This window comes from Cynocephalus volans, chromosome 13 (genome assembly GCF_027409185.1).
Source record: "Cynocephalus volans isolate mCynVol1 chromosome 13, mCynVol1.pri, whole genome shotgun sequence".
In the NCBI taxonomy this organism is placed as follows: Eukaryota; Metazoa; Chordata; class Mammalia; order Dermoptera; family Cynocephalidae; genus Cynocephalus; species Cynocephalus volans.
In genome coordinates, this window is record NC_084472.1 from 74,414,223 (window position 1) to 74,438,656 (window position 24,434).

Below are 24,434 nucleotides of genomic sequence, written 5' to 3' on the forward strand. Positions count from 1 at the left end.
AAGATTAAGGTGCCAGCAGATTTGTTTCTTATGAAGGCACTCTTCCTGGCTTTTTGCAGATGGCCATCTTCTCACTGTATCCTCAAATAGCAGAGGAAGGGGAGCAAACTCTCCTGTTTCTAAGTATAAGGGAACTAATCCCACTCATGAGGGTTTTGCCCTCATGACCTAATCACCTCCCAAAAAACCCCACCTCCTAATACCATCACATTGGGGTTAAGATTTCAACATATACATTTGGTGGGACACAAACATTCAGTCCATAGCAGTGGTTTTCTTGTAATCTCAGAAGTCTTCTTATATAACTAAATTGTTCAGAATTGATTTGGGTCTTTGGGGGTTTGTGGACCATTAATTTAAGAAAATCCAGTAGGCTGTGGACATACCCCCAAAATTTGATAATGTGCAACTAAAATTCTACTATCCATTAACTTTAACTACAAAAAAAAAAAAAAAACTATCATTTATTGAGTCACCACTCTCTCCCAATCACTTTACATACATTATCTCATTTAGTCCCCCAAACAATCAGAGTTATGCATTTTTACTCTCATTTTGCCAAAAAGAAAATTAAGGCTCAGATGTATTACATATCAAAGGTCATTCAGCTAGAAAACAGCAGAGTTAATATAAATTCAATTCTGTTTTACTCCAGGATGAATCCTCTTTCCATTCCATTGCATAGGCTCAAATATATCTTTCCAGCAAAAGAATAAAAACCACGTAATTAAACTTGAAAATTTTCCATGGTGTTATCTCAAATGATGTGGATGCATTTGAGTTTGGACTTCTTGAAGTTTTTCATAGAAGCTTTGACTCAATTGTTTAAATGCTAAGACCACATTGTCATGCTCATCTTCACATAGTTCACTCAAGGAATCACTGTACAATAAAAAGCAATAATAATAAGTCCACATTTTGATAACATTCAATAGGTTGGCAGAAGTTACTCAAAATCCACCAGATGGAAATATGTACAGAAAACAGGCAGGATAAGGTGTACATTTACCCTGTAAAACCTTCACAAAATACATCATATATCTTAAGAAAAAAGAGATATACCTTCATGCATTTCCTGTTTACCTTACCTTTAAATGTGCTCTGTAAATTTAAAAGACTACAGAATTCCATGTCTCTATATCCTAACTGCAGTTATCCGATTCCTTTTCTTCTCTCCACTAATCTCCTTAAAGCCATCTTCTGGGTTTTCTAGTACTGTGACTATTATTTTTGAAACCCACAATCACCAGTTAAGTGACAGAAACTTTTGTCCCTACCCATATATCTAAGAAACCGGAAGCTGGGGTAAACAAGAGAGGAGAGACAGAAAAAAAACGAGTCTCTCCGCTGCCTCACATGTTATTCAAGCCTGGAAAGTAATTGCGATTTGACAGTTTATCATTCTTTTTGTTGTCGTACTCCATCTTATTCACACCAGGGCAGAGTTTCAATTTTTTATTAATCCCCAGTAGCTGAATACTAGGAACAATCACATCTTTACCTCCAAGTCTGACATTTTTCCAGAGTTTTGCAGACATAATTCTATCTGACCCCTGGATATTTCTCCCTGCGTGTCTTACAGACACCACATGCCATAATTTTAAATATTAAATCATATTATTTTTAGTTGTCAGTTCCTAAACCATCATCATCCTGTATTGCCTACTTTCATTAATGTCATTGTTAACCAAATTTGAAATCCCAGTTATCACCAATATCTCTTGTCACATTACATGAATTCCACTCTTAAACATTTTTCTAATCCCCACCATTTATTCCTGCCAATGCCTGAATTAAAACCATCATTTTCTCTCACCTGGAATATGGCTGTAGCCTCCAACCTTAGCTCCCTGCTTTCAGGTCATCTATCTCTTCAGTCAATCTACATACCTCTGCCGGAATAATATCTTTAAAATATGTATTTATGTCATGCTCATTCTTAGAAACTTTCTCTGCATCACCACTATGTACCATTTTAAATCTAGTTTCCATGACATGACAAGTAAGACCCTTCACATGTACAGCCAAATACCTTTTAAAGACATTACCCTCACCACTCAGCATTTACCCACATCCCCATCACAACTTCTGCATTCTACATTCCACCATCATGAGCTTGGGGCCTACCCCTGATGCATCAGTATTTTTAACATTTCTGTACCTTTGGACACACTATTCCTGTGCTTGAAATCCTCTCTTACCACCTCCCCCCACTCCCAGTTTTTAATATATTTAATGAATTCTCACTTATCCTTTAGGACCTGATTGGAAAATTACTACTTCTGTTACATTTTCTCTGATTCTAGTAGCATTAATCATAAAGTTATTTGTGTTATCATTGTATTTCATATGTAACTCAATCACAGCTCTTACCACATCGTCTACAAAATATTTTCTCCCATGACACTGAAGTTCCTGAAGGAATGCCTTTAACATGACAATACCTTAATAGTATTATGGTTGATAAATGAATCGATGAATACTTTTCCCAACTCTTGAAATAGTTTTAGTGGAATTTCTCAAACTGCTCAAAAAGGTTGTAGCTTTGGTAACTTCAAGCCACTCATGGAATCCCCTAGAGATACCTGATGTGTGCAAAACAGGGCCATCCTAAGACTCCTACTCTCTGCAGAGAGTTTCCCAAAGAAAATCACAAACATGTCCTCACTAGCATGAATTTATTTTAAGTGAAAAACCACACACACACACCCCGCTTGAAGTGGGTAAGGACTGGAGGTAGGGATGATGGAGCTAGACAAAAACTAGATGACCAACGGAGTCTAGGGACAGAAGTAACCTCCAAGAGTTTGTATTTGCTTGGGCCCCTATTGGGCATTGGGGCAGATGGACCCAGGTAGTCAACAGGTGATGCCAGAGTCAGGTGAGTCTTGGAAAAGCACTGAGTATTAGAAAGACTAAGCACTTTGAAGTGGATATAAACTAGAGACCTCGTGGTGTCCTTAGGGTGTGGCCCTCTGGAGTCCCATTTATCATTTGCAGAATTGAGTATAGTCAGGCCCAGAGATTTATGAAATTTGGGGACATGGCTTTGAGGCTCCAATCTGAATGAAATTTCATGACGAATGATTTCAGATTATTCCTAGTACAAAAAACCAGTGCTACAGGGTCATGAGGAGAGGACCTGCTGAGCCTTTGGGTACCCGAGTTACATGGAAGCTAGAAGGCTCAATGGTGTCTCAATGAATCCTTCATGAGTATCATGAACTTGACACAAAAGAACAGCTCAACATTTGCTAACCTATCATTAAATAATTGATAAAATCACACTCAGCATACAACATACCTGATATCCTGAATGTTGAATGCAAAGTCTTTTAAAAGCTTTAAAAGCTTCCCCCTAGTCATCCTAAAGAGAACAAAATTCTTAATTAAAAATACAAAAGCATAAATGAATTAACTCAAACTTTAATAGTAGATCTGTTCATGATAGTTTAATTTTTCTGCCAATATATCCCCAGTTGATAATCATCCTGTTTTATTAATCACAATGAAGTTCAGAGGCACAGGTGTCAAAACCACAAAATATTAATAAACAGAGAAGCTAACCATCTTAAGGGGAGGAAAAAATATATAAAATTAAAGCTTAGAAGGGTCAATGGGGACTAGAGATTAAAGTGAAAACAAGAAGTTATTACTTCCTAATGTCATTTCTAGGAACTAGATATAAGAAAAAATGAGACATATCTCCAGATTTTTCAGGAATAGCAGAACATTTAAAAACTAATTTAAATCAGAATTATTAAAAAATTTATGTAAAACACATATTGAATTTCTGAATCACTATTTAACAGCGTGACCTTCCCCATCTCTACCTGCCAGTTTTCATAACCAAATTCTTCATTTCTCATGTGAATTCTAAGTATTCATCCCTCTGCCCTGCTTTGGAAAATTATTTCTCTGGCAAATAACCAAAACAAAGGTCAGTTTCTAATGGACAACTGCTAAGTTAACTTCCTCACAATCTACGTTCCAGATGTTTTCCCTCCAAGTCACAATTATGGAGAACAAATAAATATGAGTTTATTTACTTCATAAAAATAATCTTTGATACACTCCTGGAAATCATTCAACATTATTTCTTAATGAATAGGTAGTATAATAACAAATGAAAAAATATCTTTTTGAGCTCTTAGTATATCCAATATTTTTGTCTTTGGAGTTATGTTCACCAAAGATAGTCAAGCACCAAGATTTTGGTAGTAAAACCAAAATAATACTGGAATTTTTAATCACCAGAAATTAGTCTTCTAGAAAGACATCTAGTATGTTTGCATGGTTGATTTTGTACTTTAAACTCTTAAAAATATTTCGTATTAAAATTCCTATTTTTAAAATAAACTTATGTTTGCATAAATACATAACAAATGATATACTGTGATATAAATTTGTATATAAATGTATAATGTAAATACATAATAATAAAATGTAGATATATAATATGTATGTATGCATTTTATAGACACACACACATAAACCTACCCACTGGTTTGGCCTAATCTTGTCAAGCAGCCATGTTTGTAGAAATTGAGTGCATAAGCATTTAGTGGCATTCTTCTTCCTTGGTTATCTAATTTCTGTGTCCACAGCATGGGAGCCTGAGTGCCATTGACACTGATTGTGCGCAGAATGACCTGAAGAAAGGCATTTCCAAATAATTCACCATTTATATATAAAGGGTAATCATTTGCAGTTTGTGATTTCTTTTTTATAAATCCCAGTTTCTTAAAGTACATTCTGCAAAAGATGAAGTGGAAGGAGGTGGGCAGATTTAGACTCCATAGGGGTCAAGGGAAATAGGTCCATCCTGGTGAGGCAGCGGGATGCTGCACGCACACTGGGCAATGGCACTCTAAGTATGCTTCGGGATGCAGCAGCCCCACTGAGGGAAACAGGGAACCTTACAGCACACCGAGGGCAATTTCAATCACCCAACCCCCATATGTTAGCAAGATTCACTAAGGAAAAATAAAGTGAAGCTGATTATAAGGTAGAATTTTCATCATACTCTTAATTGGTACACAGAATGACCTTGGAAGGAGTGTCATGTAGCTAGTGTCTCTCTGCACCCACAGGTGAGAATGCAGCAAAATAGCACAAACCTTTGGGTTCCAAAGAGAAGGAAAGCTGAGGAGAGGGAGGAGATGGGAGAGAAAGAAAAAAAGAAGAGAGGCAAACAAACAAACATAAACTAAGCCTTCCTGGCTCTGGGCACATTGGACAAATTAATCTTATGGAATCAGGAGGAATCAGCAAACTCTGCTAGTGGGTGTGTAAAATTAAACTATGGGGCAAATGGAATGAAAATACAAGTTCAAGAAGAAAAATAAATAATGTGGAATTTGTAACTTTGAAGAAGTTGTTGGACCATATGTGTTCTTTTTTATTTTATTGCTATAGGTGTCAAATAGCTTTGATATTTATATTCTATTGAATAAATTTTTTAAAGACTTAACAGTTCTTTTAAAATGTCAATATTTACAATAACCTGAAATTACAACATTAGCAACTATTTAAACTTTGGTTAAAAAGAATTTTAGATATCAACCTAAACTGTGCAAGAAGATTTATGATTTTTTAAAGTTCTTTTGGATGTTACATAAGCAAAAGTATTTGAAGATCATTGCTTTGTGTGACATGTGACTCTCAGACCTAGGAATCAATGTAGTCAGGGCACAAGTGTCAATTTATCCTATTAAATATCATCAAAGCTGAATTTATTTCTCATAGTTCAAATTAAAGCTAAATCTTCCATCACCCTAATATTTTGTCCAGAACTTCTTAGGAAGTTCTAGTCTTTGTGCTCCACTGTGGAGACCACTGTCCTAGAAGATCCATGTGTTCTGGAGTGGAGAGAGCATTACGAAGTCTATAATCAATTTTGGGAAAATGTGAGCTAATTCCTTTTGCTCTTCCCAGAGCAAAACTGGAGTCTTCAAAAATGAGAGAAAAGAGGTGATGTCTGAAATTTTCCATAAAGGAACAGGTTTCCTCAGGTCAATTCCAAAGAAAATGAAATCGTACTGGCCTCCAGGGCATCATTCTCTTGGATAACAGTATTGGTATCAATGGACATTTATCAGCATTTGAGGTTTAAGGTCCCATCAAGGCTGCACAACAATATACCTTCACTCTCTCTGTTTATCCACAAAATCCATTCTTCACTTACCTGGTTGATCATCTCTGGTCGAAGCAAATCATCATCTGTGTTTCCGGAGAGACAAACAAATGGTGAAATGGCTATTCTTCCTTCCTTGCAGCTCATCAAGTGAGACACAAGCTGGGAGTCTTCACATTTTTTACCTGTAAATTCTGACCATTTTGTATTGGGTCATATCAGGATGTAAAAATCAATGCAAATGTTAACCTTGGTAAACTTACTGTAGGTCATACCACAGGGGTTGACATTTGTCTGCCTATGAAGGACATTTTAATGAAGACTGACTGAGATATGGCACATAAAATGATTAACTCCTCTTGGCACAGAGTAATCGTTCAATGTTGACTATTAGCTTATTAACACTACTTTTTATTATCTGTTACTTTTTCCTAGGAACTCAAATATAACCTCAGAATCCTCCTGAATATGATGTTCAGGCAGCTACTATCAGTGCACTTGGAGCTGACATAAAAGATGAAACATGTTTTCCATCCATGTTCTAGGTACCATCTCATTGAACTTGCAAAGGCATCATCAGGTCATGCAGTTGGACGTGACTCCTTTTTATGACAAAGAGACATTCATACACACCCATTTTCTTTTCTCTGTGGTGCTCTCCTTGCCTCACCATTACTGTCTGCTTTTGTTCATGCTTCTTCCTACACCAGTAAGTCTTGAGAATCTGCAAAGCTCACCTCCTGTCCTTTACTTGAATTAAGAATACTTTAGGATACAGAAGATAAAGAAACTACTTTATGGCTCTCCTCTTTTCTCTTACCCCAGCTCCTTCTTTCCATTTATTCGCCCCTAGAAGTTTTCTGCTGTATAATTTCTACAAAAGGAAAAATAATAGAAGCAAACAATGATATCCAATAGAACTCTCTGCGATGATAGAAATGTTCTATCTCATATCAGAAGAGCAAGGTATGTCCAAAATGGAAGCTACTAACACTTGAAATGTAGTTAGTGCCACTGAAGAATTGAATTTTTAATTTTTGTACTTTTAATTAATTTAAATTTAAATAGAGACATGTAATATGTGGCTACCATACTAGGTAGAATAGACTTATAGAGTGTGTACCATGTGCCATGCACTGTTTTAAAAACTATAAACATTAATACACCTGATCCTCCAACAGTCCTATAAAGTAGGTAATATTATTTCTTTCATATTACAGGTAACAAAATTGAGACACAAAAAGATTAGGTAACTGGTGTGAGATCACATGCCTAACAAGTAGCAAAGTCAGGATTTGAACCTTGGTACTCTGCTTCCAGAGTTTACATTTGTAACCACTAAGTGACACTACCGCTGGGGGGGGAAATGGCAGAAATAGTGCTTATTTTCTCCACCTGACACATTTTCTGATCTGATTTTCCAGCCTGAATATATAGGTAACCTTCAATCAAAACAGTTCACGAATGGCTTGTTTTTTTCCCCTCCGTTTCCCAATTAATGTTTGGTAATCATAAAGTTTCTCTACTTGGAAAACAGAAGGCGTTACCACACTCTATGATGAGCTAACTTGTTCTCTGGGGGTTAAATATTCAGGTTAATACAGCTGCTCTGTAATGAGTTCCTTCTACCAGCTTTGAAGCATCCAATATCCAGTGGCTTTCCTAGCCAATATTATTTATTCTTTTAATTGTTCCAAAATAGAACTAAAATTTGCTTACTGATTCTTGATAAAGGGAGTTGAGATTCATTTCTCGTGTTCGCCAACTTGGAAGCAAACAGCAGGAAGGAGGCAAAGTCCTTTGTCACTTTCAAGTTATACTCATGTAAAGCAGCTTTAAAATCCTCCGGGAGTTCACCAAGGATTACCTATAGGCAAAATACTTTTCAGAAAGATCTCTTTATTTTTATTTTAAAAATTAAACTGCTTGGTGAAAATATTGCAGCATAGTTCTGTAGACTAATGTTCATTCATTGAAATCATTGCTCATTTTATTCACTCGTGAGATCAAAGTAAAATCTCATTTTGATTCCAACCAACATTTATAAGTGCAAATATCTTTAAAATTTGCTTTGACACTACCTAGTCAAAAACATAATTTAAATAAAAACAGACCCTAAGCTGATCTTAAACTTGTGTACATGTCAAGGACTTGAAGGGCATATTTAGAGAGAAAGTAACAAGTTAGTGTAGTAATAGTAGCATCAATTCTTTATAAAGTTCTGATCATTTATCCATCATTATGCTGTGCTGTGCCAAGAACTTGTTTGTGTTAGCTCAGCTGATCTTAAGAACAACCCTATGAAGTTGGAATTTTGTCTGTATTTTATAGATGAGGGAACTAACCCTCACAGAGGTAAACTTGCTCTAAGTTACACATACAGTAGGTGAAGAAGTAGCTGGTATTGCAAGCTAACTCAGCTTCCAAATTTTATTCCTGAACACAAATTCTTTCAGTATTAGTACTAGAAATTTCTTTAGTATGGGTTGGAAATGACCTATGACATTAGAAATGTTCTGGGTCTTCTTCTATTACAATTACTATTTCTGTTCTTCATTTGATATTTAATTTATTCATATCCTGCAGTTTTCTAACAAAAAAAGGTATTTTATAAGGATGAAGATAATATGATAAGATCATATAAATCAAAATGGGGTAAAAAAGGAAAGAAAAACTAGAAAGACAGCCTTAAATGGGCCACAAGTTATAAACCTCAGCATTTTCACATTTCTCAATGTTCACGAGAAAAAGTTATTCTCAGTACTAAAATCAGATAAGAATTTCTCAGGCGGATTCTTACAAAAACCATGCTGTGCAGTTATAATAAAGAATGTTCCTAACCAAATCCTCACAACAGATAGTATGACAATTTTCACAGGGCTACCTCTATCTGTGGATGGGCAAAGACCAGAAAAGAAGTCAATGAAAGCAATTCTGCAGTTGGGTAAAGTGATGTGATCCTCATTTGGTTTTCCACAAATATTTACTGCTATGCCTTTCATGTGCCTACCGTTGTGCTGCTGCTGGACACTGTGCCAGGGGAGCATGTACTGCTAATCATGTACAGCCCTGTGCTGGGAGCCACCTTCTCCAGGGTGCATGCTATATAGTCCCAGCTAGAGAGCAAGCTCTTTGAAGGCTGCAACTATGTTTTCTAGCTCTGATTTTTCTACAAAGGGTTCTCGCACAGTTATTGCTCAATAAATCTCTGCTCATTGACTGATCCAGAGCAGTTATTCCCAAATTGTAACACACTTAAATTTAAAGGTACATGAGATGATTTTGCATGACGCACAAATGGAGCATTAGATAATATTAAATATTAAAGCGGTCCCCTTTCCAATTCCCTTTCATTCTTTCTGATAACCACAGAAAATCCGGAGGTGGTAAGCCTCTATCATTTCTCTAAAACTTGATCATCTCTGGGGTTTTTTTTTTTAGCAATGAGAGAGTAGCTTCATTAACATGGTTAATTGCATCTATTGTTATGCTTATCTTATTTTTAAAGTGAGAGATATTGGCCTTCCATTTACAGTAGAAGTAAATACAAAGTTTCCTTTTGAAATATTTTAAAATGTGGGTACATATGAGAAAAAGAAATAATAGTTTCAGTGGAATGCAAAGTGGATATATATGAGCAACTAAAGTTGGATGCATAGGTCTGGAAGTATATCCAGAGGCATTATGAGGTCAGAAAGTATAGATTAGCGTTAGTCTCCTTTTAGCTATCTACTCATTAGAGTTCTTTGATAGAAACAAGCTTCTTCTACATTCTCAGGTTCTAATGAAGGTTTTCTTGGTTTTTGTTTGTTTGTTATTGTTTTGTTGCTGTTTCTTTGCTTTTTGTAAGAAATTAGGAACAAAGAAAATGTTGCAAATAAATATGAAAAATAGTTTTCCTGCTTTCAATCTCTTGAATAACCTTGAGTTAGGAGATTCTGTCTTAGGTGGCCATCACAACATTGTCTAAGGAGGAAGTCCGAGCTCATGACCTAGGTCCTTTCTTTGAACTCCCACCACCAGGTGTCAACAATCCCAAGAGAACTATAGGTTCAGCAACAGGGCTGTCGTTTCATTTAAATGATTACTTGCCTACATCTTCTCGGTTGCCACTGAATGATGCAATTTGCATGAATAAAACGAAAAACTTTAGATAAGAATTGTATGTTAGATCAGTAGGGGATGATGTTTGAATTAAAAATTAAATAGAACTCTGATTATAGAAAGATCAAATTAACATTATAAAAACAAATGAAACAGCTCTACTAATTTAACCCTAGTAAAAGTAAAGGTACCGAATCCTTTCCAGTCGTATACATTTAATAACTATCATTATTATATCATTATAAGTATAATAAACCTCACCTCTGATTGAGAAAAACTTAAATTAGCATCTCGCAATTTTGCTGGAAAATAGTTCCTTCCAAACAAATTGGCCAATACTAACATGAGCTTTTCCATCACATCCTGAGAAAACTGTTGTGAGCCTATTCAAAGAAAAAGTATTATTGTAAATAAGAAAAATGTTAAATACATTTAAGCACAAATATATTTTGTGCTTAAATTTGTTTTTATATTACACTTCCTTTCCAGGTAAAAATTTTTTAGTAAATATATGTATCTGCCATACGATGCGTACATTTAGTTTTTGGTTAAGGCAGGCAGCTTTGTGCTCTGTGCTTTTTCATTCTTGCTACATCCATCCTAGTTCCCACCCCCAAGAATGCTTATTAACCGATTTCCTAACTGTGCTCTCCTCCCTCAGGCCTTCTTGGAGAATGGCCAATCTTCCCAAAGCATCGCTATGATCATGTCTCTCCCTTACTCAAACTCTCCACTGCCTTCTCAATGACTAATTTAAAAAAAAAAACAAAAAGTAGGTTTTTTGGCCTACCATTTAGGTAGGGTGTTTCAAAATCTCACCAAAAACTAAGCGCCCATACTTAACTACTGACACTTCCCAATGCTAGTTCTAAATTCTGATCACTTTGATTTACTCTCCATTCCTCATAACATATGAGCATTGATACTATAGCCATGAAGAGGTGGCTCGGCTTAATTAACTGGGCTCTGATACTTATTAAAACCGTGTGACTATGGGAAAGTTATTACCCCCTATGTGTCTCAGTTTCCTCTTCTGCAAATATTCCTAATTAGTTAAATGATACATAAAAATCCCTCACATGGTATTTGTTAGTGAGATGAAATAAAAATAAGTTGACTTTCAGTATCTAATGTTTTGGCATCTGCAAATCTGAACATTTAATTAGTATTTATTTATTACATATATATGTAAAAAGGAGGAGGAGGAGGAGGAGAAGATTTTTGAGGTTTTGGCTATTTTATAAATATTTTATTATTTTTGGACTACATGTATAAAACCTCAGGCTTACCTTTTGAGGTTGGCTGACAGAGATTATGGAAAAGACCTTTCATAAGAAAACTGACAAAAACAAAATTTGAAGGTTCATGACCATGCAAATGTGACACAAGTTCTGCAAATTTCATAGGTTTACCTTCTTGATCTAAATAGCCCTTAAAAAAATGGAAAAAAAATTAGGTTAACTTGTCATGCATTGAAACACCATTTAATACTGGTGTCAGTGATTGACAAATATTGCTTGACCTCGTTTGATAATAAATGAGGAGTAATAATAATCACTAAATGCAGCTTGTAAACACTTCAGTTGGCTTGGCATGGTAAGAAATGTACATAATATTAATTACATAGAAAGCATAATCATACCTCTTTGACCAGGAACTGCAAAGAAAACAAGAAGTAAAGTTTCAAAATATCCAAGGCTCTTTGTCGTTTAAAAGTCAGCAATGAATGCTTCAGCACTGACAGCACCTAGAAAGAAGAGTACTTTAATTTATCCAGTTTTAAGCAGTATTTGTAAATATCATTATGTGATAACTAGCACACATACATACTATATAAATACATAATATTCACAGGATAAATCTTATGTGAAAGTAAATTTCTTTTGATTTCATATTATTTCTTTGACTGTATTTTTGTATGATACATGCTTCCTTGAATAAAATAGATCACACAAAGCAGAATTATTGGAAATAACACAGATTGGTAAACAGTTTGGTAAGTCTCTGGAATAGTGGTGGTCAGTACTGGCCAGAAAGAGTAAAATATGAAAGCCAGTCCAATTCACAAGTTCAACTCTCATAGGCCATTCTAAACCAGCTGATTATATTGTTCTGATTCCTGGGTTATCCAATCAAAACTAATCGAACTAGGTAGATTGCAATCAACAGACTAGAAATATTGTTTGGTTTCCAGTGAAAATAACATCTATCCAGTCACCCAATTTTTTAATAAAATATCCATGCAGTCTCAGAAAATGACCAAAAACTTCCAGTGTCATCAAAACATATGGCTCACAATGCTTATGTTGGTATATTTTAGAATAATGAAGGGGGCCGAACCCATGGCTCACTCGGGAGAGTGCGGTGCTGGGAGCCCCGAGGCCTCAGGTTCGGATCCTATATAGGGATGGCCGGTGCACTCACTGGCTGAGCGTGGTGCGGGCGACACCAAGCCAAGGGTTACGATCCCCTTACCGGTCACAAAAAAATAAAAATTAATTTTAAAAAAATTTTTAAAAAGAATAATGAAGGAATTTCCTCTTGCTATAAGGCCAAAAGACAAGAAAGGAAGAAGGAAGGCAGGGTAAAAAGGAGGGAGAGTGGAAGGGAGGGAGGGATGGAGAATAAGTCTGTACCAACTATTAAACTGGACAACCATCCCATTTTCTGGAGGAGTCAAAATGCCCTTCCAATCCCTCTCTATACTCAGTCAGAGGCTCCAACTGTCAGAAACAACAGGTAGGATATGGAATGAAGAAGTCATGAAGGCAGATTTTATTCTTAGAGGTATAGACCCCATAATTATAGTGTTGCTAAAACAGTAATAATCCTATCAGCAATACATTCAGGATATTTAAGTGATGAATGACACCTGTACCATCAAGAACTCAGCAAGCCAGGCAGTGGAGACAGAAGATAATCACTCTCAAGAGGACAAAATTACACTACAGGAAAACCCATTAAACACTGAGAACTGAGCTAGAGGCAGGGCCTGTCAGTTACCTATCTAGACATAGATAATAAAAGATATTTGAACAATCCTCAAATGGACAGAGCATGAGTCCAGAAGAAATAACCTGCACTATTCATTTGACAGACTATGAGACTTACATAAATTGACTTAATTCAAAGATAGAAAACGGGTTCAAATAAAAAAAATCAACGTGGGGTTTATACTTGAATTTTTTACAAGGAAAAGTGAGCTTCACCTTAACTTATTAATTAGCTCAACAACTTTCATTGAGTTCTTTCCATGTACCAGGCTCTATTCTAGCAATTTCTAGGTAGAAGGAAGATAAAGAAAGAACAAAGGACCAAAGACCGGAGATATCTGGCACATTAAGGAACAAAAAACCATACAGTGTGACAGAAGTTTAGTCAGTGACAAGAAAAAGAATAGGAGATCATGTCAAAGATGGAGTGGTGAGTCCAATCGTGTGAGATACTCTAGATCACAGAAAGGGTTTAGGAGAGCCAACCTATGAGAACGATTTCCTACAGAAAGCAAGACAAATTTTTTAAATACATTTCATTGTTTGCAGTGGGATTCCAAAAGGTGTGTCTCCTATGAGAAAAGGCAGAAGTACATAAGGAGAAACTAAATTGAAGATAGACAGGAAGGTGACAGACAGATAGGTAACTATAGATATAGATGAAAAGGATTATACAAGAAGTAAAACCTTGGTTCTGCTTCTTTAACATCAACATCTGTCTGTATTTATCTATAAAAGTCCAGTGGAAGAACTGAAACCCTTATTTGTGTCACTAGGAAGAAGAACCAGCATTTAGAAAACAGCATCCATAATGTGGAAGATGAACTTTGGAAGCTATTCCCCAATGAAGCAAAGGACAGACACTCACCAATGGAGATTCGACCTAAGAATTAAAGCTTTTTCCTAGTGAGGAAACCAAAATAACTAAAATAGAAGCCAATTTAAAAACATAATGTAATAAATACACTTCTTAGCTCAAAAAAACTGTGCGACAAATTGAAAAGATTCAGCCTATAATAAGCACTCTCAATTAAAAAACTATTACTAGAAATTCCTCACTTTAAAAAATTGAAACATGGGGCCGAGCCCGTGGCGCACTCGGGAGAGTGCGGCGCTGGCAGCGCGGCGATGCTCCCGCCGCGGGTTCGGATCCTATATGGGAATGGCCGGTGCACTCACTGCCTGAGTGCCGGTCACAAAAAAGACAAAAAAAAAAAAAAAAAAATTGAAACATAAGAATAAAGAAAAAGATATATACATATGTGCAGAAAAAGTCAGGTGACCTACAAGGAAACAGTAATCAGTGGAACCGTAGATTGTGTCTCTACAACAGTAAATGCCAAAAGACACTGAAGCATCATCAACTTTGAAGACTAATGGCTGGATTCCAAAAAAACACAAATGCTCTCAAATAAGCAGGGACAAAGAAAATATTCCACCCTCATAACCCTTATTATAAAAAAAAAAAAAAAAAAAAAAAAACCTTGAAGGTGTACTATTCCCTTACTGAGATATTAATCAAAATTAAGAATCTAAGAATTGAGCCACTTCTCCATAAAACTTGTGTTAATATCCTTTGGGACCACCAACGAGCACAACCCTCTATTCATTACAGGGGTTCTGAGCAGACTCCTCATCTTAGCAAGTAGAATCTGATTTAACTGACCACAATAATGAATATACAAGAATATGAAAGACTTGGCAATCTTACAAAGACATTTTATTACATTTTAATTTCAATGTGAGTTGTACATCTGACATGGGATTATGTCCTCAACTTGTTCTTCTTTTATTTAATTGAAATTTATTGGTTATATAGATTTATGGGTACGGAGTTATATTTCAGCACGTGTATACAATGTGTAGCAGTCAAATCAGAGTAGTAAGCAAATTCATCATTGTAAAAATTTATCATTTCTTTGTGATGAGAACATTTAAGCTCCTCTCAGCCATTTGACAGCATACAATAAATTATTGTTAATTATAGATGCCTAGAACTACTGTACACCAAGAGAAATTATTTTTCCTATCTAGCTGTAATTTTGTTTCCAGTAACCCTCCTCTCATTTGAAAACCTCAGGCAAAGTTTAGTACCAAATTCTGAAGTCAATTTAATATAACTGCATCCATTATTTAAAAAGTAAACTTCCACCCATGTTTTGCAGAAAAGACTGGAAGAAATGTACCAAAATAATGATGCAGTTTCCTTTGAGCAGTGGAACTACACACGGGTGACTGTTTTCCTTCTTTCAACTTTTCTATGTTTTCTAAATACTCTTCAATAAACTTGGGCTGCATTATATGAAAAATATATAATTTTTATTTTTAATGGATCAATACCGATGTCCTCATTCTTGTCTAGGATTTAGAAGAGCAATATGTTTTCAGAGTAAAATCCATCTTTCACTTAAACTATACTTCTTCTAATAATTTTTAAATGTAGAAATTTCTTATTAATCCAAAGAACTAATTAATTGAGTGGCAAATGCTGACAACATAACAGAATTTAAGGTACACGCAAATATCACCACAAAATATATCTTGACAGTCACAAACCAAACTCTATTACCACTTCTAACTTATACTTGATTTCCTTTATAAAGGAAATATTACAACAACATATAGAAAGGATGAAGTCAGCAAATTGCTTTTCCCATTCTTTTCTATAAAGAAGACTAAAGCAAAAAAAAATAATAAAGTAAAAACATAAGAACCGAGACTAATAATGATGATGGCTAACACTTACATGTTTACTACAAATCAAGCATAAACAGTCAGTAAATGGCTGACCCAGGGTTCTATTCCAGACATTTAGGAGTCTATAGCCAATACTTGACCACTGTACTGCATTGTTTCTCACACACTCAAATAAACCTGGGTAATTCTTAGTGCCCTGAATGTGACCTCTGGTGGTAAAACAAAATAAAAATAATTATTTTCTTTTTCCTGCCCCCAATAAACATATAATAATTATAAAAATACAAAGCATTAAAAGACTGATGAAACTGAAGAGTTACCACTACAGACTTCTTTTTTTTTTTTTTTTCTTTTTGTGACCAGTAAGGGGATCGCAACCCTTGGCTTGGTGTCATCCGCACCGCGCTCAGCCAGTGAGCGCACCGGCCATCCCTATATAGGATCCGAACCCGCGGCGGGAGCGCCGCTGTGCTCCCAGCGCCACACTCTCCTGAGTGAGCTACGGGGTCGGCCCCCACTACAGACTTCCAAAAGAACAGCAGACCCAACCACAGCCAGGCCAATGATGAAGGCTAAACGTCAGATAGTGTCCAGCACTGTACCTTGGCTGTGGCATCCTCTGGGTCACCTCCCTTGGATGCCAGAAGCATAAGTCGCAGGACCAGGCTTATGCTGAGAGGGAACTGTCCTCTCAACTCAGGAACATTAGATGTGATGAGTCTTTTAATTTTGGGCAATGGAATATCAAAGAAATACACATTTCCCAGCAGGTCTTGACCTCGTCTTCCAGCACGACCAGACATCTGGAAACCAAATAGAATCATAATGTAAAACTTCCTTAAATAATTTACTATGAAGGTAAAAGATCTATGACTTTATGTTTATTATCCTGAATTGGCTAAAGTAAATTGTGCATGAAGTCCTGAAACTAATCTATGTTGTTGTGGTATTTATAAAATTCAGCGTGGCTGGGGCAAAATGGTAAACGAGGCATGTATCATTAACAGGCACCCATATCATTCAGACAACTGAACTCGGCATTGTAAAATAACATGTAAAATGAATTTACAACTGCACTCTGCTCTCAAAGAACTTACAGTCTATCCCTCTTTCTCTATCTGTCTGCACAGAGATAAATGAATATAATTAGAAACTACAAATAAAGATAATAAAATAAAAACAGTGTTCCTGGGCTCCTTGAGACACAGATCAAGTAAATTCACTGAGTAAGACAAGATTATGAAAGGCTTCTTGGAAGAAGTATGTCAAGAATCAACTAAGAAGAAAGAATGGTCATTTATTAAATGCTCATTATGTGCTAGGCCCTTTATTTAAATTAATTTTAGGCAGTCTTCATAACAACCCCGTCAAGTAGATAGTGCTGTTTCCACATTTAAAGATGAGGAACATGAGCACAGAGAACCTAAGTAACTTATCCTCAATCCAACAACTGAGAAGTAGCAGATTCAAATCCTGACACTTTATGACCAAATTTGTGTTCCTAAGGATGACATTAGCCTGAAATCCTAAAAAATGAGATTCTTGAAGATCACATGGGGGACAATTCATGCAGAGTGGCAGCAAGAGGCAAGAAGACAGAGAATAGTAAAATTGCTGGTAATAGTAAGAAGACTAGATTGATTAGGACAAATGTTCATGAGCATAACAATACAGACACTTTAGACACACAGAGAAAAGGAACTCGGTGATAAATGGCTTGACTACTACCGACACTTTTACATTTGATCCTAGGGTAGAATTAGTCACCAAATACTCGTGAGCAGGAAAATCATGAAGAAAAACTATGCTATCAGTCATCTGGAGCACTGAATAGAGTATAGGGAAAGGGTAACCGGGGAGACTGTTATAATAGACCCTAGAAAAGAATGAAAGAAGGAAGATGCTGGCTACAGAAATTATGAGACAGAAATCTGCCAGGCCACTACAGGAGAATAATGGGGTGGTCTTTCTAATAGAATGACTATCAGAAGCAATGGAGAGGGAAACATTAATGATAACTCTGGAGTAAAAAGGTGTGTGCATGATGAATGAGTGCGGGAATGATTACTGAGCACCTTCAATGTGTCTCTTCCCTACTTCATTTAATCCTTCCAAATCCAATAGGGTAGTGATTACCACCACCACTGTGCAGGTAGTAAATGAGGATCCAGCAGTTTAGATATCTCACCCAAGGCCACACATCTGGTGAGCAATAATCACCTAACCCTACACCCACACACTTTTTATTATAACAGTTTCCATTATGACCACAGCTGAAAATGACAGCCTGCTGTAGATGGATGCCAAGGTGTGAACACTGTAGAGAAGAAATGACCAGTTCCACAAACACCTTGAGCATCTCAGTGTCATCTCTTGAAAATTGCTATTAGAGGTACGAATCCTCTCATGGAATTTACAAGAATAAATAGCAGGAACAGTGAAAGAACAAGGGCAATCACATTTCCCTAAAGGTGGGGAATCAAGGAAGATTCCAAAGAAAACAAATAAAGACTGTTCATTTATAACCTTGAAGAGGGGCTGGGATTTCAATCAGGCGAGAGAAGGAAGATTCTCCAAGAGGAAGGCGCACAGCAAAGGTTCAGATAAACAAGGCATAGCAGAAACTAGTGGTCAATTACTAAAACAATTTGTGCCTGAGGGTTCACACTGGGAAAGAACAGGTGATAAACACACGGTGGTCAAAATGCAAAGGGCCCTTCTAATGAGAGCTGGCATTTACTGGGCACTTACTGTGTACCAGGCACAGTTCTGAGTGGTCTACAATTTTCAATTAGTCCTCATAACAACTTTATGGAATACAATTATTGTCACCATTTCCCAGATGAAGAAACTGACACCCTGAGAGGTTAGCTAATTTACCTGAGTTTGCACAGCTAGAACATTGTAAAACAAGGATTTAAGCCTAGGGAGTTTAGGGCTAGACCCCACAGTCATAAGATCCCACACAACCCCTCAAAGGTGCCCTGAGGACCCAGGGCAGGGGTACCTGAGGCAAGACTTAAGCCAGGCCACCAGCACGATGGCACAGCACTCATAGCTGGAGAGGGGCAGGGCCACAGGTTGGGCTGAAAGTAGGCAGAACCGAGGCAACACTGACGTGGTGATGAGAAAGCCCAGGAGAGGACATCCACAGACCGTGATAACAATAAGGGCATTCTGATAACTAAAGCAGCCCCAGGCTTATGATCAGAATGAGACTTTTGGAGACCTTGGTAGCTAGTGAATGTGTTGTCACTCATGGCAGCCCAGACTGTGGGAAGACTGGTAGGCAGCTTTCTCAGTGGCTCCCAGTGATCCTAATATTCACAGACTCCTGCTGTTCACAGTCTCCTTGAATGTTGAGGAAAAGCAATTTCTTGAAGGGAAAGCAAAGCTAACAAGCATTCCCTTTATTCTACAGGCAATAAAGTCCTGTGGACAGTTGAGTGACATGAGGAAGACATGTAGCAGCAGACCATGGAACATATTAGACTCATAATAATGAATGCATGAATAATGAATGCCATCTGAATGCATGAATAAATGATTTTTTTTAAAGACAGAAAACAGGAAGACTAAAAGGAGAAAATGTAGTGTTAGCAGAAAACCCATAAACTTTTAAAAATTAATACAATGAAACATGTTATTTGCTTTACAGTGCTATTCTATAGTACATAGTTCAGTGGTTTGTGTTAGCTAATTCTCAAGAGACTAGATTCCTCTACAAAAGAAAGTGCAAAAACACTGAGCCCACAAGGAAGGAAGAGGTACAGTTTCACATCAGATGTTAGAACAGATCTAGAGAAAAAACAAGATTGCAATAGAACTGGACAAAGTAACTGGAGTAAGATCCTAGTGAACCAGCTTTGGAGACTGGATCTCAGATATTCCCCTTGGTCTGTGTGCATGATTTGATGTATCTATTGGCATACATATTCTAAATAATAACTCAGTTGTTGAGTGAGAAACATAAGTTCACAGGTGGATTTTCATTCTTTTAAACTTTACTTTAAATATAAAACAGAGTGAATGTTTACTTTTAGTTGGGAGATGTGTCAAAATACTGACATGAAGTCAAAATATTGACTCAGCTAACCTAAGACTAGATATAAGATCATGATGAAACAGAACTGTTTGAAATATTTTTGTATGGTTAATGTTAAGTGGTCTCAAATGCAAGCAGTAGAACTAACATTTTCTAGTTCTTATTGTATAACACATCCTTATAGATAACCTGTAAAAAATTTGGAAATGTGGTCAAAGTTTTCTGATTTAACTGCATACATCTAAACAGAGACAACCTCGCACATGGGAAGACTAGGTAGTTGTTCCAGGGTGTAAGTTAAAGGTGTAAGTTCCCAGAAAGGTCTGCCACCTGACCCTCCAGAAGCAAACAAAATACATTCAAAAAGGGAAGATTTTTATTCTCTCCTTGGAGAGAATGCCAAATCACCAGGGTAGAATAATAATGTAATTCCGTTCACATTAAGGTCCATAATAAAAGAACAATCTTGAATTTCTTCCAAGCAAGAGATTTTGGCAAGGAAGAGAGGCAAAAAAGGGACTATAATTCTAAAGGGAAGCAGAAGTCCCTTAAGACAAACTTCACTCACTGCACAAAAAGAGCAAGACTGGAAAATTCCAGCTCAGGGGCTGGACTTCCTGTTTCTCAGCCCAAATAGCACATGTCAAAAGTCAATATGGTCCATAGCTATACTTGAGAAAAGGGCAACATGGCTTTTAAAATTTAAACAGCAATATTCTAAAAGGCCATGAATTGGACATAAACTCCATTTCTCTGTAAAATTACAGTCTTTTCATTCCAATCTGGGAGAGTTAACATGATCTCTATTTAAATGAGAAAAGAAAAAATTGAAGAACAAGCAAAATGAAAAAAATTTACATTTTGAGACTGCAAATATATTTGTCATTTTTTTTTGGCAGTGTGTGGAGGAGAGGTGGTTTTTTACTTGCAATATATGATATCACATTTCTGTGTCATAAGGGAAATGAGAAGATGCTCAAATATAACATCATTTTCATTATCTGTCGCTACGTCTCTGTCGCATAGCCTTTCTCTTTTATTTTGCTTTCTCTCACTCTCAACCTTGTCCTTCTTTTACTTATCTCTCTTTCATCCCTTGCCCTATGATACAGAACATATTCTTGATTTTTAAAAGTTAACTTAGAGATATACAAGTAACATCTTTCCCTCCAGAAATTTCACTACAATGACCATAAAAATTTATTTTTTAAGCATAAATCCACACAAGAAAGTGAACAGTAATGAAATTTTGGAATTCAGAAAATAGATGGTAAATGATCCCAAAATACTTAGTACTAACCTTGCAGTAAGAAAGTCAAATCCTACTTGATTTAAATGACATAATCCCAGGAATTCCTCCAGGAATTGTTGATACTAAGTGCCATATGCAGAGAAAGGCAAGTTAAAGGCAACAAATGATGCGAGAAATTTCAGAACATTTTACACGCTCCCAGAAAAATAAAATAAAGGTGTATCATGAATAATGTAGAATAAAAACAGCTCTATATTTCTCAAGAAAAATATTAAAAACTACACTAAACTAAACCTTTTAACACTGACTATGTGAAAATACTGAAGCAGATAAATCACATGGCAGGAAGCGACAAGATAGGAGGTAACTGGACAATAATGTTATGTCACATAGGAAGTAAAAGGAAGAACTGTAGCCTGTTAGCACATGAAAGTGCCACATGGTGCATTATCTCACTACTCATCTTTCAGCATCTGGAGTCGCAGTTACCTGTCTGTAATTTAAAGCATCTAGATAGACTGAGTCTTGAGCAAAAACAACAGATTTACATGGCACATGGATTCCTAAGGCAAGTGTTCCAGTGGCTGTCACAACCTAGGAAATAAAGAACGAGAGTTAATTCAAAATATAGCATATGTATAAGGACACAAGATATATTTTCTGCTCCAGTTACCAAAAAACTCTTTGAACTTCAATAAACCACATGTTATTAAAGCTGACTCACTAACCACACTGTTCTTGTTACTTCCTGACTACACAAAGCACACTGTATAAAGTACTTCAGTGCCTTAACTGTTGCTGTCTGATCAGCGTACAATGGCTTTCCCAAAACCTTCCTTTACAGATTCTTTATGATCTCTACATAAATGTCAAAAAGCACTTCCTGGAAAACAATTTCTAAAAGAACCATTTTTACTTTCCCTCCTGAACCTTAAGTATCATAAGGACAGGGCATTGATCTGCCTTAGTCACTGCTGCATCCCCAGCAGCTGGGAGAGGACTGAGCACATAGTAGATGCACAATAAACATGTGTTCAATCAATCAATGCATGAATGTACAACTAGCTCACGAATTTCCTTAAGATGAGACAATCACAGTTTTCCTCACGCACTCTGGACAACCACCTTCCCCTACCCTCGTGCTTATAGAGATTTTATCAATATAGATAACTGATCTAATTAACTGAAGCATAATAAAGTTACACTTCTTCGTTTATTTACTTTTCATATCATCAGCTATGCACCCACTCACCTATTTAGTGTTGAATGTATATAATTGCCCTCTCTTCCTCTGAAATACATAGATATTAACCTGTGCCTTAATTATCTTAATTATTTAATGATAAAGAATAAGCAAAGAGACTTTCTAATTGATATTTATAAGCCCATCTAAATTCAACCCATTACTTGTTCATCTTAAAAAGTTCATCAATAAAAAGAAAGACTCAATTCACTAAAATTTAGAATTTAACTATAATAAGTACCATTTTAAAGATGTGTTCTGTGTAGCAAAGATACCACTATTTCCAGAATAAGCCTATTATAATAGTCTGGTTATTCATTCATTCACTCAATTACTCACTCATTAACTTTTCTTGAGCAACTACTATGTAACAAGGTCTATATTACGGGGTGTGATGAACAAAATATGTGACCTTTGTCTTCAATTAATAATCTTTACAACTGTTTTCTCTTGTTCTTGACCTTAAAAATGATAAATTATACACATATATACATATACGAAAATTGAACAGAGTTGTTCATGATATTTTGTTTTGATAAATAGCAAGAAATAACTTTAATTAATGATATCCAATACTCCTCACTATTCTTTTCTTAAGATTATAAAGATAAATACCCTGAATAGAAGAATAACTGCCCTTGTACACAACTCTTCACACACGGACACACACATGTGTATGCAAGCAATAAATCTGGTGGCTATTTTTTCAAATCGCTGAAAAAGAAAATTGACTAGGTAATCATAGAAATATTCTTGGTGAATTTATGGAGACTATCACCACCTAGAAATAGAATGTTGCATGCTTCCGAGCAAAAGAGCTAAGCAGGCATTTCTCTAAGGAAGATATACAAATGGCCAACAGACATCTGAAAAAATGATCAAAATCACTCAGCATCCAGGAAACGCGAATCAAAACTACACTGAGATACCATCTCACCCCAGTTAGGATGGCTAAAATCCAAAAGACTCTGAACGATACATGCTGGCGAGGTTGCGGAGAAAAAGGAACTCTCATACATTGTTGGTGGGACTGCAAAATGTTGCAGCCTCTATGGAAAATGGTATGGAGGTTCCTCAAACAATTGCAGATAGATCTACCATACGACCCAACTATCCCACTGTTGGGAATATACCCAGAGGAATGGAAATCATCAAGTCGAAGGTATACCTGTTCCCCAATGTTCACTGCAGCACTCTTCGCAATAGCCAAGAGTTGGAACCAGCCCAAATGCCCATCATCAGATGAGTGGATACGGAAAATGTGGTACATCTACACAATGGAATACTACTCAGCTATAAAAACGAATGAAATACTGCCATTTGCAACAACATGGATGGACCTTGAGAGAATTATATTAGGTGAAACAAGTCAGGCACAGAAAGAGAAATACAACATGTTCTCACTTATTGGTGGGAGCTAAAAATAAATAAATAAATTCACACACACACACACAAAAACCGGGGGGGGGGTGGAGAAGAAGACACAACAACTACAATTCCTTGAAGTTGATACAACAAGCAAACAGAAAGGACATTGTTGGGTGGGAGGGGGGAGAGGGAGGAGGGAAGGGGGTTTCGGTAACGGGCCACAATAATCAACCACATTGTATATCGACAAAATAAAATTAAGGGGAAAAAAAAAAAAAAGAATGTTGCATGCTTAAAAGCTAACAAGTGTTTGACTATGAACCATCTAAGATTTCCTTATCCTTTTCCAAGTTCATTTAGAGATGCCACATCTATAAACTCTGCCTAGAACATGTTAATCTAGGACAAATTTTTCCAATTCCTGGAAAACGTATGTCTTTCTCTTAGCTAAAGTATGACATCAGAAAAAAGTCTGACCATTTTGAGTTGATTTTAGTATACGGTGAGAGGTATGGATCTAGTTTCAATCTCCTGCATATCGATATCCAGTTATCCCAGCACCACTTGCTGAAGAGGCAGTTCCTTCCCCAGTGAAT

General features: G+C 36.4%; 1 protein-coding gene across 1 annotated transcript in view; it reads right to left on the reverse strand.

Annotated features, from left to right (window-relative positions):
• Positions 1 to 752: 752 nt before the first annotated feature.
• DDX60L (DExD/H-box 60 like) overlaps positions 753 to 24,434 on the reverse strand; it is a 103,246-nt gene continuing 79,564 nt past the window's right edge. Inside the window, 10 exon segments of the mRNA XM_063076699.1 lie at positions 753 to 882; positions 3,305 to 3,367; positions 4,501 to 4,652; positions 6,188 to 6,330; positions 7,856 to 8,003; positions 10,502 to 10,623; positions 11,530 to 11,671; positions 11,883 to 11,987; positions 16,533 to 16,733; positions 21,717 to 21,821. Of these exon segments, the coding sequence (XP_062932769.1) occupies positions 753 to 882; positions 3,305 to 3,367; positions 4,501 to 4,652; positions 6,188 to 6,330; positions 7,856 to 8,003; positions 10,502 to 10,623; positions 11,530 to 11,671; positions 11,883 to 11,987; positions 16,533 to 16,733; positions 21,717 to 21,821 (1,311 nt within the window).